Raw genomic sequence first — 17,988 nt, forward strand, 5'->3', positions numbered from 1 at the left:
TGTTTTTAGCAACAAGATTTTATAAGCAGAAATCCGAACACTTGTCAACAGTGCTCTCTCAACGATCAAGGAACTCTGTACAGCTGAAGTTTTGATGCTTGACCTTGTATCAAAATTGCAAACAGGCTTTAAAACACATTGCTGGTAACAGGTGGGAAGAGAGCGGCATCGAAGATTTTTGAATCCGTGTAGTTTTATGGGAGTTTCCATGCTCTTTATTTTGTATATATTTATCCCAGTTTTAATATATTGAGGCATTGAAGACGCACCCACAACCAGTCGAAAATGTTACTTGTCCATTTGCCTGCCGGAGTACTTTTGCATTCATGAAGGCTTGAAATTTAATGATTCTAAGAAAAAAGCCCAGGACTGTTTTGTTTTTGCATCCCCATTTTCATACCATTTGTATCCAGAGCAGAAGGAAGTGTGGAAAAGAAGGCATATTAGAACTATTTCCCCAGGTGCTTAACAACAACAAAAAAGTATGCTATAATTCAAGGGGTGACGGTGGTAATGTATTCCAGATCTTCTGAACAAATTTAAGCAAATTTAGCAGCTAAGCTTCCCTTAAACTTTTATTAAGCTTAACTTAAGCTTAGCTTAAACTTAAACACTTAAACTTTTATTAAGAAAGAAAGCAAATCCTAAAGCCCACATAGATTGGATCCTGCAAAAGGCAGCTACACCCAACACTCATTTTTCTAGATAATTACACAGCTTTCTACAGCAGGGATGGGGAACTTGTAGTCCTTCAAATGTCGCTGAACTCAAGCATGGCCAATAATTAGATGATGAGCAACATCTGAAGGACTACATGTTCCCTACTCCCATCCTAGAGGAGCTCTGAAGCTGCCCAAAATCAGCTTCTAATGTGACCATTTGAATACAGACTCAAGTCTTTGAAGAGATAGGCAAGCGTCTTACCAAAACAATTCAATACAAGTTCCTTGCATTTGGAGGCATTTAATTGTTGAAAGTTATCAACTTGTTTTCACATACAAGGTGTCCAACAATATCTTAGGAACAGGAATTGTGCCGGATATTTTATATGAGAAGGCAAATCTGAAAAACTGTAGTTGGTGGTCTAAATACAAAACATAGTCCCAAGCATCTTCCCCCACCAGTAATAACTCCCAACTCAATGGCCATGTTTAGATTCATTTATATTTTAATAGTATTAAATTAGCTTAAATTACTTGATTTTTTTTAAATTCCACATTTGAAACCAATCTAAAAAGGAGCAAAAGAAATAAATTGAGACACACCACTGCAATATTAATTCCAAATGTTAACTTTCCCCCCTTTACGTCAGATCTGTACAGCAAAAAGTAGCAGAGTCCATTGATTACTGTTCCTACCATACAGCAAGCTAGGGAAAAGCCATCCTGTACACAAGAGCCTATGAAGGATCCTCCTCAGACCTTCTAATGCTTAGCTGCCAACAACAACACGCCCCAAACCGTTTTCTACCTACAGAGGACATTTTGGTGTGGCAAAAAAGGAAAAAAAAAACTGATTTTCTTTGAAGTTCCCTTTTTAGTTCTCCAGTATTTTTTTTCTCTTGTACAAAATATTACAATGATTTTTTATATATATTTACATAGGTTTTTGCACATCTAGAAAAACAGTTATGAATTACAATCAGGCTTGGCAATCAATTTTGTTGTTGTTAAACATGATCTAGGGATTTAAGACAGCTGCAGCTGTAGTGGTTCACTTAATCACATGATTTTTAAGGAGGCCTGCAAAGCAGTGTTTTCCATCTCTTGCGAAAACAGCTGTAATTTTAAAAAGTCAACAATATACTGTTAATGAGCGCTATCTGTTCATTCAGTCCTTCAGCCTCCCAAAGCACAGCTGAAGAAGACTTGCTTTTGCTGTTTGGATGTCATGCGCCCAAAATTCAGATCAATCACCACAGGGTTTTTTTCCTCTTTTTGTGTCTGTGAGGGGGCTAGGTCTGAAAACAATTTTACTTCCACATAGAGTCGCCTTCATGTTAAGGCAGCCAGTTTAGAAAACTGGGTTGGGTTTAACACACATCTTAAATCCTCTGAGGACAAGTGTTATACAACCCTCCCCAGACATTTCTTTCCCCCCTTCATTAAAGTTTTGTTTAAATTTCGCTTTTGGACCCAGATCAGGGTGGGGTAGAGGGGGGCAGAATAAAGAGCTGTGTTTTAAAGCTGCAGTATTTTTATGGCTTATGGTTCAACTCCTTGCTTTTCTGCAAAATGAGGTATGATAAATAAACTGTGTCCGTCGGATGAATACATCAAAACAGACTTAAAGCGGAAGTGACATATGCTGGGGCGGGGAGGAGGAAAGATTGCCAAACCCAATTCCGAAACAGTGCCAAAAAAAGAGGGTGGGGAAGGGATAAGGTAGGGATGGGGAGAGGAAAGATTAGTCAAGAAGACAGCCAAGAACTCTCCTAGTAGCTTTCGATCCACTGCGCAAACCCTCTTTCCACCAAGGTTCGGTTTATAGACACCAACTGGAAAAGGAGAAAATGAAAGGTGTTAGAAGTTCTGCTGTCCTGTGCTAAGGCAGAGATAAGCAGCCTGCGAGGCCTGCCAGGCATTGCTGGACTCCAGCTCCCATCAGCCCCAGGCCTGCATGGCCAGTGGTCTGGGACGATGGGAGTTGAGTCCAGCAACATCTGGAGGGACCTACAGGTTTGTTTCCCCCCCCCCAGCCCCACAAGTTAACAAAGAAACTGAAAAACATAGGGTTGTAGCCAACTCAGAGTAGACCCAGTGAAATTTAACAACTCGAAGTTAATCCTCTCCATTAACATCAATGGGCCCATTTCATGGCATGGTTAGCGCTGGCCTGCTACCCATAGCATTCTGAATACAAGGCGTGTTCACATGCAGATTTACTTAAATATCCATCCTTTATTCTGATCCCCTAGCCCAGGCACCCCCAAACTTGGCCCTCCAGATGTTTTTGGCCTACAACTTCCATCATCCCTACCTAACAGGACCAGTGGCCAGGGATGATGGGAACTGCAGTCCCAAAACAGCTGGAGGGCCGAGTTTGGGGATGCCTGCGCCTAGCCTATGAAATGGCAATGCATTGGATTTGAGCAGGGATACCCAACATGGTGCCCTCAATACGTTGCTCAGCTGAAATCTCCACCGTCCCCAAATACAGGTTATGCTGACTGGGGCTGATGAGAAACATCGGGAGGGCACCATGCTGGCTATGCTGGAGTAGTTTTAATTCCTGGGCCCATTTATACATCAAAGATCCTGTCCCGGTGCTCTATTTAGTAGCATAAATACCTCTTCTCCCATCATGCTCCACAGCTGTATTAGGGGCAAGCCCGTTGCACTGTCATAATTTGTCACCTGGAATCAGAGATGTCTATTAATGCCTAGCAAGAGAGGAGCAGTTAGCAGCAGAGAGTGCACAATTATCCTCCAGACATATTCTGGTACGTTGCAACATGCCTAAAGACAGCGGAAGTGATCTTTCCAGTTTTACACTAGCAATGTCACCAAAATCTGCAATTACCTGGCTCAGTATACAAATCTGCCTGGCTTGGAATGGCCAATGTATTACAAGTTCAGAATGCTTCTTGTCTTCAAACATTATTCTGTGGCTCCGAATGGAGCATGAGCAGCAGTGGCTGGCAGCCCCTGGTGGGGTGGCTGTAGCCGAGGAGGTCATGTAAGTGGGACCGATAAGGTCACATGGTGGTAAAAATGGGCAGAGCCAAGTTTTTCTGGTTTTCTTGGCAAAGATGAGGAGAGTAAGGCATTGCAGCTGCGTAAGTACTTAGCCTAACTAAGCTGAAAAGTGTCTAACCTTGTTTTTAGAAACGGTCATTGCTGCCATGATTTTTAGTGCTGTTCAGAAGTAAGCCCCACTACATTCCAAGGGGATGGCTCCCAGGTAGGACTAGAGCCTTGTGTCAAGTTTCTCACAACAAAAGGCAGCACTAAACAATAAAAGCTCACAGCCATGACACATACCTGTGCAAGCAAAGGTGTACCTCTGGTCATTTCACTAACAGCTGTGTCCGCCTCAGATGAAAAGTGATCGTCATCTTTCAGGAAAGAAGGAAAGGAAGGAAGGAGTGTTACTCTTAAGGTAGCACCATTTTCCTGTATATCTGAAAGCTGCTCCAACACACACAAGAGATCCTGCTTGCATGGAGAAAGCTAGCACATCAGTGATGTAATATGAAAGCACGGCATGGGAGATGCCACATTGGGGTGAAGGAGGACAACCCCTCCCCCAAACAATATCACCCCCACTTCCATCACTGGACTCCTATCATTAACATGTACTTTAATTCTTCCTTCAGAGACCTTAACATGCGGGACATATAGTATCTAAATTTTGGTAATAAGAAGGAAATAAAAAAATTACTGGCTTGACTGTATGGTCAAGAGGCATCCTGTTCCTTGATTCTTAACATTACACCTGCCTGCCTGAGACGCTATTTTGGTTGGTGGGCCTGTCTTAATGTGATTTCAAAGAATTTTGGTTTTCACACAAACCCATCAGGGAATTGCCAAGTTTGATCTGCCTACCTCTTGCCTTTGTGCTCACACACACAGCCCCACAAATAGCAGAACACAATCTGGTGTAACTTTTAAATGAAAACTGAAAACGTCTATGCCAGCAAAGTTATGCAGGCCATTAAGAAAACAACTTTCTGTAACAGTTAGTGGACAATTTGCAACTTCAACTTTTTTTACGTGGTTTCTATTGTACAACCTCCGTAAACCACGTTGGTGCATGGAAAAAACCACAATGAAACAGCAGTGTATAAATATTTAGATATGGTAATTCTCCACAAAATGGAAGGAGTAGTGCTCCCCCCTCAAAAGGTGCAGTCTACCTTTGACTGCGCCATTCCACCCACCTTTGTTTTTGCAAAATTGGTCTGCTACTGCAGCTGTACATGCAGTAATCCAGCATGATGGAAGAGACCAAGTTATGTTTGAAAACAGCCACTATCCAGTCCCTAGCCTTTCACAGGAAGAGTTCAGGTCATGCAAGAGGGGCCAGGGAGAACTTGGGAATATTCTCCCATGGTTTCACTGAAGAGGGTCCCAATTACAGACAGTACTAAGGCATGACTCTGATTAACTTTGAAGGGACAGCCTAATCCTACTGGCTTTAACCTCCGTAAACAGCCCCCTCTCTGCAAAAATGCAACATGAGCTGGAAGTAGAGCCTGAGTAGGCTCTACTGTTTTGCTGTTAAAGAGTTCTTACGTAGTTTGAATGGTGGGTCCTCCCCAAAAACCCTCCACCTCATCTCACACCCCTAGACACGAACCGTGCCACTTACACAGGCACAAATACAAGTCCTAAAGGTAAAAGGAAAAATCTGCCACCAATGACTGACATTACCTGGAAGTGGCACTACGTTGTCCAAGAGGACCTCTGCTCCTTGGAAAGGTAGTGTTACAAAGTCAGACCTTAAAAAAAAAAAAAAAGCAAGGTGAGAGATTGCCAGAAAACAAGAACTCAACCAATAAACTATCACAGCTTGTTAGGGGCAGCAACGGAAGTGTGTGGCTTGAGGACTTGAGTGCTGAACAGGTTGAAAAGCTAAGGGCCGCCTTCTCTGTGTATCACACCTTCATCCCCATTTTTACAGGACAACTTTTCCCTCTCCTTAACGATGGGAAGGGACAGGCACCCGCTATCTGCCATTTCTGAGGGCAGTTCTTGGGCCGCTCACCTGATCTGCCTGAGTGTGTCAATCTTGACTCTCTCGTATCCACCATAGTCCACGTATCTGATCTCCACTTCAGTGGTGTCTTTGAAGTAGCCAATTACTTGCGCTCGCCACCAGGCCCCTTCCATGCCTGGCGCAGCACAGACAACACCAACTGCAAAGCACAAGAGTTGGAAAGAAAGGATCAAATGTGAGATCACACACCAGCTTTTCTTTTTTTATAGAGAATAAACTATATTAGGGTTTATAAAAAGAACTACAAGGCTTAATATCAGATATCTTTTTTTAATCCAAACTAAGACATTAATGACATGACCCGGAAGCTGTACACCGGCTCCCTTGGCCAATAAAGCGAGATGAGCGCCACAACCCCAGAGTTGGCCACGACTGGACCTAATGGTCAGGGGTCCCTTTACCTTTACCTTAAGACATTAATCTAAATAAGATATAAACAGAGGGGGGGAGGAGAAAGAAATAACAAAACAGGATATAGAAAAGGTATTAAAAGGGAGAGAAAGAAAAGTAAGAGTTCAGAAACTAAAGAACTTCCAATTCTTCATTTGTCCACTATATATAAACAATATTCACTTCAACCACCCCAAAAACACCACTCTCTATAAACAAGCATTATCTTCAATAATGGCATCTAAGTGTCATTATTTCTCTTTTTCATGCAAAAAGTCTTTGAGAGTTTCCAACTTCCTATTCAGTGCAAAAGCCTCATCATGTTCCCCAGCAATCACTCACCCACTTTGCACCTTTACAGTTTAAGCACTAAAAGATAAGGTTGCTGTTACCCTCTTTTAGGAGCAAACCAAAAACTGGGAGAATGACTCTCATGCTATTCGGTGCTAAAGGTAGAATCTAAAGTGAAGACTGAAATTAACTTGGCACCTTAGCCATTGGTTTGACTTTCTCCTACGTTTTCATCACCTGAAGAGACAGCCTGAATACACTTCTGACAGCACTGGCACTTTAATAATAAAACCACTATCAATTCTTCATTTCATCATAGGCCATAAGTGGCAGGTTTATCTATGAGTGGCTGGTGACTATATTATAGAGAACTGACTGACTTGTTTGTGATCCAAAATGCTGCTCAGTTCACCTGAAATGGCTTCTAGAACTCTGGGAAGGGCCTTAGCTCAGGGTGTAGAGCAAGTTTTCCCAAACTTGAGTATCCAGCTGTTTTTGGACAACAACTCCCATCATCCCTAGCTAGTGGGACCAATGGTCAGGCATGATGGGAACTGTAGTCCAAAACATCTGGAGACCCAAGTTTGGGAAACATCAGTGTAGAGCATGTGCTTTGCATGCAGAACGTCCCAGAGTCAATCCCTAGCATCTCCCATGTAGGGTTGGAAGAGACTTCTGCTTGAAACCCTGGAGAGCTGCTGCTTATCAACATAGAGCTAAATAGACCACAGGTCTGATTCTATAAGATAACTTTCTGAATTGGATCAGATTATGTGTGTGTTGTATATTTTGTTGGTGAAAACCTCCTTGTGTATAGCAATATACAAAGGTGATATACCAAATAAAAGGAAAATTAAATGAAATATATAAAGCAGCTTCTTATGGCTGTAATTTCAGTTTAGAAAGAAAGAAAAAAGGAAGGAAGGAAAGAAAGAAAGAAAGAAAGAAAGAAAGAGACTTCTGTTTGCTCCCTTGGCACCCTGCTCCTCTGACATCAGAGAAGCTCAACTAATAGAACTGAGTCAGGACAGAGAGATTAGAATAGAGAGATTTAGCAAGCTGGGCTGTGGCAAGGAACATTTTAGGCATTTCCCAGCCTAAGGACTGTTAATTGTTTGTTCAGTATATGCAACACCGGCAGCAGCCTGGAGGAACTAAACTTGTGTTGCTTTAGTTAGCAAGCTTAACAGCCAAAATGAGGAATTAAGATGGAAAGAAAACAAGAGGCAAGTGGGAGCATTTTGAAGAATATTTAAAGAAGAGTGGTCTTAAGGTTAACTGGCAAGTGGGATAAGCCTATGGGCAGCAGCAGACAAGACAAAGACAAGGAAAACAAATGGGGGAGAAAATAAAAGGAGATGTAGCAAATTAAGAATATGAAATAAGATAAATGGAAGGTAAGTTGTGAAGTGTAAGACTAAGGTATGATTTGTATAGATGTAATATGGAAAATGAATATAAATAAATAATAATAAAACAAACTTGGGTGCTTTTTTAAATTCTGCAAGACACAGGGGAGAGCAATGTTGTGCTGATCAAAGGCCTGGGAATCTACATGGGAAGAGCTGTGTTTGCTGGATCCCTTTCCACAACCAATGCAAGCGGCTTGTGCTAAGAGCCAGCGACGGTGGAAGTCAGGCAGATTCTACCAAAGGCGTCCCAGAGACATCGAAAGGAGAAGCACTCACCCTCCACCGGTGTCGGCATGGTGGGAATACCTGGCTGGGAATAGCACAGGTACATCTGTTGGTCTAGACTACGGAGGACATGGTAAGTGGGGTGCGTGTGCTGCTGCACAAACAAGTGTCCCGCGTTGATTTGGTTGACCACGATCACTTCCACCGTTACCCCATCTGGAAGCATGAGCTGTCAGAGAGAGAACATGTTTTTCCACTCAGGTAACATCTTGGATTATTGCAACGAGCTAGGGAACATCAGTTGCTCCACAATGCAGCCGCCATGTTAATGGCTGGCTTTCCCACTTAGGTCTCACGTAAAACCCCATTTTAAAACAGCGGCGCTGGTTGCCCATTCATTCCCAAACCCAATTCAATGCATTCACGTTAGTGTTTAAATCCCTAAATGACTCAGGCCCCCAATATCAGAAAGGCCGCCCCTGTTCCTACAGGCTCTCTCAGGTGCTGAGATCGGCAAAGGGGGCGCTCATGATAGCCCCCCATCCTCAGAATTTCTGTGTGTGTGTGGCCAGGGAGAGGGCCACAGGTCCCCCATTCCTGCCCTAGGGGGCAAATATCTTCCATTCCTGCCCTTCAACTGCAAACCAAACATAAAATTTTAAAAGTGCCTTAAAAAAACCCACACAACTGTACAGATCTACCCACACCTACACAAAGCCTGTTATATATGAGGGGACACATTACACATTTTGAGAACCCTTGTCAGTGGACAAGGGGCACCAGGCTAGTCCCCTAAATGTTCCTGGTAAATCAGAGCACTGAAGTGTTAGAAGTCTGGCGCCTCCTTCCCAAAACCTGGGAACCTTTTGCCCAGCTTAGGGAGGCGCAATGCTTGTGGACATGACATCGCCCTCACAAGCTGGCACCTCTGGCCCTAATTGTTCCACTACGAAAAAGATTCACTGCATGCCACTGCCCAGGAGTCTTAACTACAGAGACCTGCCGAAAAGGGACCCGCATGATGCTGCAGCCCACCAACCAGTGAGTCTGACGCCTTCAACAGCTGGTGTCTCATGCAGCTCTTTAAGGGATTTGCCATCTATCTTTCCGCAGGGCCTGCAAGACGGAGCTGTTCCGCCAGGCCTTTGAGCAGGATGCAGTTTGACTTACTTTCCTTTGTATAAAACAAGCCCAAAGGAGGCCCCCAACCCGCTCACAGGTCTTTGTATGATCAGTGGAAACAGTTGGCCCCAGCAAGTATTAACCACTCTCAATTCCAACCTGATAATTGCCACCTGCCCCGATTTTAACTTGTCTGAATTAATTTTAAGATGTATTTTAATTAATTGATGTCGGTTTTTATGCATAGTGTTGTTTTTATGATGTTAGCTGCTCTGAGCCCGGCCTCGGCCAGGGAGGGCAGGATACAAATATATTATTATTATTATTATTATTATTATTATTATTATTATTATTATGCCCCAAAGATATCCCACAGACCCTGCGCTTACCCAGGAGGTCATGGGGAGAGAATGCACTGGCAGCGGGGGAGGTGGTGGAGCATAGATATTGGTGAGGCTCAGGTCCTTGAACTTCTTGCCAATCAGGCTCAGGGCTTTGTCGACGTTTTGCTGAGAGCCTTTTGGGGGGCGAGGAGAGAAAAAGAGGCAGATGCTTAGGAGGTTTCCAGAGACAAAGCAGGAGATCAAACTTGTCTGCATCTCTGTGTGGCAGGGTGATTAACTATGCTCGCCACAACAAGAGTGACTCGTTCAAGGCTGCACAGATAACAGCAGAACAGCTTCCGCCAGGCTAGGTGGACCAACCATGTGACATGTAAGGGTGTAAGAGGAGTCCTGGTGCATTGGGCCAAAGGCCCATCTAGCTCAGCACTCTGTTCTCACAATTGCCCACCAGGTGGGGAAGGGCCATAGATCAGTGGTAGAAGCTCTATGACACTGGAGTTAACTGCTTATTAGCAAGAAAAGGGTGTGCCCAGACCTGGTGGAGTGTCAGGCCTAATGAACACAGGAACTTATCCCTGGTAGGTCTTACCCCCCTGGACCAGTCAATGAGACTAAAGGTCCCTGCCTCCCCACAGCTGACTACGTCTCCTCCTCCTCTCCAGGGTTTTTTCCAACGACCCAAGACTGCCCCTGCGTGCTTGTCTTTCCTCCTCCTGCTTCATGCCTCTTCTGGTTCTGGGAGACCACGTGGGAAGGGAGCTTGTGGCAGCAGGACGGGGAGACACCGGTGACTCTTCAGCAGCCTGACTCATCTCTGCCTCTTGGCCTCCCTCATCCCACTCACCAGCTTCAGCTTCTGCCTCTTGACTTCTCTCTGTCACCATCTCTCCTCACTCACTGAGCCCTGGTACCTCATTAGCTTCCGACACCTCCTCCTCCCAGTCTTCTCCCTCTGACCACTCATTGTTGTCCCACCACCACTGCCTGAGTCCTGAACCTCCTTCCCTTGGGAGTTCCCCAGCTGGTTCCTCCCACCATTCCTCTGCATCCAACCAGACCATGACACCTGGGAGGAAATCCTTGTCTGAAATCCTAAAGAGCAATTGCTAGTCAGTGTAGACAATGTTGAGCTAGGCGGACCGATGGCCCAAAAGGCAGCTTTCTATGTTCCTAGCTGTCCTCAAGGGAAGCCCCACAAGCAGAACCTGAGCGCAGCAGCCCTCTCCGCACCCGGGATTCCACCTGCAACTGGTGTGCAGAGTATACTTCCTACAACAGGGGACCCATGGAAAGGCAGCTCCCTAGACACAACCTCTTGGTTAGACACCCCGCTAGAGACCCAGCCAAACCACTCGCTCGGCCATCTGCCATCCCACCCACTCACCTTCTATATGGCAGATCTGGAAGTCCTGGGTGTAAGGTAGTGTGGAAATGTAGATTTTGGCACCGGACGTTTGTTTCAAGAAGCTCACGTACCTCCCCTGCTTCCCAATCAGCCGTCCGACTAAATGCTGCAGGGAACAAAAACAGCATGAAGGAACGTTCTGCGCACAGAATGAAGCTGAAGTCGGTGGGTCCTGGCTGAACATTGTGAAAACCTTCTTGAAGTGGGCCCTGTTTGGGGTCTCCCTCACTGGAGGTCTCCAAGCAGACGTTGGAGAGCACCACCTGTCAGGCTGAAGCTCCATCTCAAAAGAGTTTGAGGAAGAGTCATAGCAGACAGAGCATCAGCTTTTCTGGTCCCAGGTCCATTCTCCAGCATCTCCAGGGACGGCTGGGAGAGCTGCTGCCAAGCCCATGTCAACAATGCTGAGCTAGATCAGATCAGATCCCTTCTGAGTTCTGAAGTCAGGAGAAATGACTTGCTGGGGGCTCTGTGCCAAGAGGGGTTACTTTTTCATCCTCTTTTTTATTATTTTGACAAGCATTTGCTCTCTCAAGTTGCTTATGGTGTTTATGCTCTTTATGCTTAGCTGCATGCACCATCTTCTTACAACAAGTCAGCTACTCTTCCAAGCTTCTACACTAGCCAGGCCACTCCCCTCCAGGATGAGCTTCTTCAGGCTGCAGTGAGACACCCAAAGAAGCCCCTCACCACCACCCATCTACTTCTCTGTCTTTTTAAACGCCTTGAGCAAAACTGTCTCCAGGATTTCTCCTCCAACCTGCTCTCTTATGGGCCCTGAAAGCTCCCCCAAAATCCCAGTTGCTTGCACAGACGCCTCCATGTCTAAACACGCGTGCTCATCCACAAGTCCTCAGGGAGACAGGATTAATATGAAGATGTATTCAACAATTCCTGCTTGGCATGTCTTATATGTTTCCATTACGTCTGAATGATTCTGCATTGATACAGCCATGTGTAAATATAGTCAACACACTTTCAGGTATGAAGCAAAACTTTGGTTAGGCCAGATTCCACCAGAAATGTGGGGCATTACCTTTGGTACCTCTATCTCCCAGATAACAAGCTCTGTCTTATTAGAATCTGCTCCGGTCTTCGAATTCTGGCAGCTGTCCTTATTTCTGAGGGCACAGCCAATGTCCACTGAATCCATGCTATTTACATCCGAACCTACAAAGAGAGATAAGTTCTGCAGCTCTGAGGCACGTTACAGAATCTTATACATAAATAAATAAGTTTGAAATATGAGGAAGTATTAAGAGCCGGGGCGAAACTACACACCTAGCAGGAGTTCTGAAACAGGATCCTCCTTATTCTACAAAGCAGGTGAGGGAAAGGGGGTCTTTCCATTCATGGCACACCATACATTTAAAGCACCTCTCCCCTCTACAACACACACACACACACACACACACACACACACACACACACACACACTATGTGAATTGTCTCCTTGTGCTGTATGCAGACAAGGCCTACTCAGAATAGACCCAATGAAACTTATGGGCCTAGGTTAGCCATGTCCATTAATTTCAATGGGTCTACTCTTGAGTGGGGCTAGCACTGGATACAACCCTCTGCGAGAGGTAAGCTACAGCTCCCAGGATTCTTTGCAGGGGGTGGAATGTGCTTTAAATGTATAGCTTATGTATAGCCTGCGTCTTCCCACATGCATGCTCCTGAAAGTGAATGTTCAAGAACCCATAGGGCCCTTACAAATTTTCCACTTTGCTACTGAAAGAAACTCAGGTGAGGAATGATTTGGCATAGAGTCATGGAGGGGAAGACCCCCATCCCAAAACAGCCTGAGCCAGGGTGTTCATTGCCTTCAACAAACACAGCCATCAATACAGCATTAAACACTAGAAACCAAGGCTGAAGTTCTACACACATTTAGATAATGTGACCCTACTGCCTTCCTGATGCTTGTGGACTACAAATCCCATCAGCTGGGGCTGATGGGAGTTCGGTGGCCAACAATAGATAGAAGAAGGCTGCAGGCTAGCTGCCCCTTGTGTCTAAGAGAAAGGCAATATTGTGAGAGGTTTGCGTTGGTTCACAAAAAAACTCCTCTAAAGTCATCTTGAGTTTAAGGACTGTTCACGCTAACCCACCTTGATAATTCTAGCAAATCTAACATACACACATACTTTACAGCAGAGTGAACAAGTTCTGCGGGGCCTCCTGAGCTGCCAGTTCTGTCTATAAATATAAATAAACACCATTCAGCAAAAGAGGACCTTTTAAGAATATTTCTGGGTCCAGACCTCTACAAAAGATCTTGCAGGTGAGGGGAGATGGAACACCTAACAATACGTTATCATCCTCATCATCAACAACAATAATAAAAACAATTAATTTACATACCGCTTAAAAGCCAAATGGAGCTTCTATGCAGTTTACAAGTACAAAACAAATCACACAGAAAATTAAAAAATAAACCCATGTCATTAAAATATGCTACTGGGGAAAAAAATCATCAAAACATGCATGGCTACACCATCCGTGCTGGCTTTCTGCCCATTTCCAGGTCCAATTCAAAGTGCTGGTATTAACGTTTCAAAGCCCTGAACAGCTCAGGGCCAGGTTACTTGAAGGATCATATCCCTCCAGATATACCTGCCCAGACTTCAATATCATCTTCAAAGGCCTTTCTCCAGATGCCCATACCAACCTGAGGCATGTAGGCGACTAATGAGGGGTGGGCCTTTTTGGTGGTAGCATCCTGGTTGTAAAGTGCCCTCCCCAGAGAAGCTTAAGAGTGTTTTAACAGTTTTAGAATGCTTTCATTCTGTTTTTAAATTGTGGACATGTCTGCCGTCCTGGGCTCCTTCAGAAGGGATATAGAGTCAACATGCATACATACATCAGGAAAGCACCATGACAGCTCCTCTGACAACACTGGTTCCACTAAAGTTATCGGGCCTAACAATAACAACTGAAAGAGCCAAACTCCATTTTAAAGCCATTTAAGCTGCCTCTACATCTCACAATAGCAAACCTGACACATTCATGACAAGCTGAGAAAAGCAAGACTTTTCGGTGTGCCCCGAATCTGCTGCCAATACATTTCTAGAGTGACCCCAAAATTCTAGCGTTTATGTATTTTGAAGGAGAGAAAGCAAACCCTTACTTTTACACCCAGAGCAGCCCAGTGTAAGATGCTCATAGCTCTCCAAGGAAGCAGGACTCCATTTTATTTACACAACCCTGGAATCTTTTGATGATGGGCAGTTAATGCTGCAAATAAATTTGGTGAAAAAACAAGAAACAGGACACATGCAAGGAAACCGGGACACAGGAATCCTTACCCCCTGAGTTGTCTGCATCCGCTTCTGCCGACCACGGCTGGTCGTGCCTCCGATGGGGGCAGTCTTCCTTCAGCACTCCGTTGCTGTACGGCACTTTGTTCTCCGCTAGCGTAGGGGAGGAGGGAGGCTTTTTGCTGGACGCCAGCTTGTGTTCCGAGTCTTTGAGCGCGGGCATGTTCAGCAAATCCAGGCGCTGCCCCAAAGCGGGAGAGGAGGTGCTTTTCAAGAGGTCCTCCGCACTCGCCCCATCTTCTGAGGTGCAGGCGCTGCAGCCGGAATCTTCTGTCATCGTCTGAGCGTCTTCCAACTCATCCTCGTGGTTTGTGGCTGGGTCGCCGGCAGGCTGCTCAGCGCTTCTGGAGTCCCTGGAGAGGCCGTGGCTTGGGTTTCCCAAGAGGCCGTGCGTCAAGTGGCTTGAGTACATGGCGTGGCGGTTGACGTTCTCTTCCAGCAGGGGAGTCACCTCTACGGCCGCCGCCTTCTCAGCGGCACAGCCGTGGCCCTTGCTGCACTCTGCTTGGCCGGCAGCTGCCACAGAGATCTTCTCAACCCGGCTGGCCATCTGAGAGATCCTATCCGACATGTCGCTGACCGACCCAGAAAGCACTTCCTCGGTGGCTGCCTGGATGACGTTGGAAATTATATGTATGGCAACCTGCTCAATCTTCTCGACTTCTTCTTTGTCTAAGCTGATGCCTCCCACCCTCGCTTTCTCCAAACTCCCCTTACAGCCAACATCTCCAAATCCATGGCGCTTCAACGTACTACCAGCGTTCGAACTGGACGTCTCTTCTTTCTGGGCCAATTCTGCGCTAGCAGGTTTGACGCATTTAGCCTCCGCTTCCATCTCTGTGGCCGCCACACCGGTGCAGCCGCCACCAATCTCTTCCTTTCCAGAGGCATCCACAGAGGGTTGAGAAACCGCATCATCTGCCACTTGGGAGCATGGGGCGGCCAAAGAACCCGCATCTGAGGAGGTGGCTGCTACAGAACAGAGGCCTTCTTTCAAAGGCTTCTCTGGTGCATCATCCTGGACCACCTCCTCCAAACCGCTATCCCCAGACTTCTCTAAACTAGAAGACTTCTCTAGCAGAGCTGCTGCCGTCGAGACTGGCGATGGCACCCGGTCTGCCACTCGAGTGGCTGCCAGTGGCCTCTCGATAGAAGCTTCACCAGCACAGGTACCGTCAGCTATCTGAGCGCCCGGAAGGGAAGGCTCCTGTGCGGGGGATCTAGGTACATCTTGGCACCCCATCACTTCCAGTTTTTCACTGTCGTCCTGAACCCTGTTGGATTCAGTGGTTGTTTTTGCCGTGACAGGCCGGTCTCTTGGGGGGTCCCAGCGCCGAGCGCCGCTTTCCAAAGGGGCCTGCAGGCTTGCCGAAGACTCGACAGTAAAGGCTGGTTCAGCAGGCTGCTTGGCTTCTGGGGGCAGGGGCGGCTGGCTGTTCAACGGCACCCCTTCTCTAGCGGAAGGCTCTTTCTTGGGGGAGCCTATCCTGTGTTCTTCTATGTTGGCCAAGTCTCGCCTGTCATGATTGCTCGCACGCTCCTTTTTGCGTGAAGAAAACCACCACCACCCGATGAGCGCCAGCACTCCAGGGATGGCAAAGGGCAGCAAGGTGCGGAAGCGGAGCGCCATTTTGCAGATCCTCAGCGATTACACCTAGAGACAAAAAGAAACAAAAACACGGAGCGTCACGTTAAAGGCTTCAGTTTTCCTCGCACTGTTCTGAGAACATCTAAGCCAGCTGGCATGCTCCAGCGTTCCTTGACTGCCATCGCTGACTATTGGCCACTCTGGCTGGAGAAGATGGGAAGGACAACATCCAGGGAGTGCCAAGTTGGCAAAGGATTAGCTTTGGCAACATTAACAACTGAGCGGCTGAGCTTGCCCAGCATTCACCAAAACGCCACCAAAACCTTGTGGCCTTGCCATTATGAGAGGCTGTGTAGCCAGGATCACACCAACAGTGCTCAGAAACACTCAAGACTAGCCTGCAATCAGGCATCCAAGCCGCAGAAGCTCAGAAGTCTAGTTTCTCCATCTTGAATAGCTCAAGATTTTTTTAAAAAATTAAGTTTCTAGTCCTCAAGGGCTACGAAAACACTCTTGGAAGGGGGGGCGATGTCTGCTAACATTTCAGAGGTACCTCTGGGGGCGCAAAGCAGGTTTTTTAGGAATTGGGAAGGGAGCGTGTTTTGATTTACAACTATGCAGAACCTTCTATGAAGTCTTGGCTGTGAATATTCTACGCATTTAAGATTCTTCCCTAGAAAGAGTTCAAAGGCAGCTCCTCGCATACAAAATAAGCCACATGATCAATACTTTTTTAAAAAAATCCTAACAAGTAGTAAGCAACATGATAGAGGCCTACAAAATAACAATGGAAATAAAAATGGGTTGCAGTGGGTCAGAGTGGCCCAGTCGGTTTAGCTGCTAGGCTTTGAAGGATCTAGGAGGCATATTTTGCCTAAAAGTGGGGGATGTTGGGTATTAAAGCAGAAACAGCCAACATACTGGCCCATATAGGAAGAGTCTGCTGGGTTAGGCCAATGATCCAGCATCCTATTGTCACAGTGGCCAACCAGATGCCCCAAGGGGGAGCCCACAAGCACAAACACAAGTGCAAGAGCCCTCTCCCCACCTGCGATTCCCAGCAACCGGTATTATCCAGAAGAATACTGCCTCCAACCATGGAGGTGAATGGACTACAACTCCCATCAGCCCCAGCTAGCATGGCCAAAGGCCAGAGATGTTGGGAATTGTAGTCCAACGGCTTCTGGAGGGCACCGCTGTATTAAGGAACCCTCTGCCTCCCCGCATAACTGAGCCCTGCTGAATGCTTGGACTACTACTTTCAAATCAAAGACAACATGCATCCCCACCTTTGACCATGAAATATGCACCATCAACATATGCAAGCAGAGGAAATCACCCACCAGAAGAAAATCTGTGCTGCAAACACCTGGTTCGATATACTGTGCTGGTCACCTTTCCATAATCTTCCTTCTCAAGTGCCCCCCATGCTCTGCCCAGTAGCCCCTGATCTTCATTTTGACCTCAAGACCATAAAGATCACATGATGATTATTCTCTTTTGGTTTACAGGAGCAAAAATGTTTATAGTTGCAGATAAGGATCTCAAATACAGCAACATGCATCAGAGATGTTCGTCATAGATCCACAACAGAACAGAACAACACACACACACAGTGCTTTTTGTTGCACTGAATGTTGTACAACAAACTGTACGGCACAAGGAAGGCTGAACAGGGGACGTGGTCTATCTGTTGTGCATCAGCTACCATCTAAAATAAATTTGGAAATCCCTGCCTTCATGAGAATCAGGCCTAAGTCCTACTCAGAGGAGACCCAATGGAATTAATGGACCCAATTTTCTCATGCCCATGAATTTCAGTGGGTCTACCCCTAACAGGAATATTCCACAGTCAAGATAAGTGACAAAAATTGAGGTTCACATTGTATTCTGCCCAACCTGTTACTTGAGCAAGAGCTCCCCTCGAGTTATAAAAAGACAAGGCTGGCATTCCTTTCCTTAACAGAGGAGAATCTGCGGGCCTTGTGGCTGGAATGTCAGGGGTAAACAGCTGCCCATTCAGAGAGCTGCTTGCTGCAGAACACTCTCACAGTTTACATTGGCAGCCAGCAGAGTTTGGGTGTCTCCAAGGGCACGGACTCGTCCTCCCAAGGTTGGAAGTGTAGAACCAGGAATATCAGCTCCAAGGTCTAGTTCTCAGAGAAGT

The 17,988-nt window shown here is 46.1% G+C and overlaps 1 protein-coding gene across 3 annotated transcripts in view; it reads right to left on the reverse strand.

The window, feature by feature from the left end:
• The window catches only part of AKAP1 (A-kinase anchoring protein 1), a 43,093-nt gene continuing 25,105 nt past the window's right edge, over positions 1–17,988 (reverse strand). For all 3 annotated transcript variants that reach the window (XM_083587244.1, XM_083587242.1, XM_083587243.1), the window contains 11 exons: positions 14,222–15,887; positions 11,947–12,080; positions 10,890–11,016; positions 9,551–9,678; positions 8,091–8,268; positions 5,710–5,860; positions 5,376–5,443; positions 3,984–4,057; positions 3,291–3,356; positions 621–2,497; positions 1–583 (listed from right to left, as the gene is read on the reverse strand). In XM_083587244.1, the coding sequence (XP_083443370.1) occupies positions 2,435–2,497; positions 3,291–3,356; positions 3,984–4,057; positions 5,376–5,443; positions 5,710–5,860; positions 8,091–8,268; positions 9,551–9,678; positions 10,890–11,016; positions 11,947–12,080; positions 14,222–15,863 (2,631 nt within the window). In that variant the 5' untranslated portion in view covers positions 15,864–15,887 and the 3' untranslated portion in view covers positions 1–583; positions 621–2,434. The remainder of the gene's footprint in view (positions 584–620; positions 2,498–3,290; positions 3,357–3,983; positions 4,058–5,375; positions 5,444–5,709; positions 5,861–8,090; positions 8,269–9,550; positions 9,679–10,889; positions 11,017–11,946; positions 12,081–14,221; positions 15,888–17,988) is intronic.

The sequence above is a fragment of the Podarcis filfolensis genome (assembly GCF_964270895.1).
Source record: "Podarcis filfolensis genome assembly, chromosome: 15".
Classification (NCBI taxonomy): domain Eukaryota; kingdom Metazoa; phylum Chordata; class Lepidosauria; order Squamata; family Lacertidae; genus Podarcis; species Podarcis filfolensis.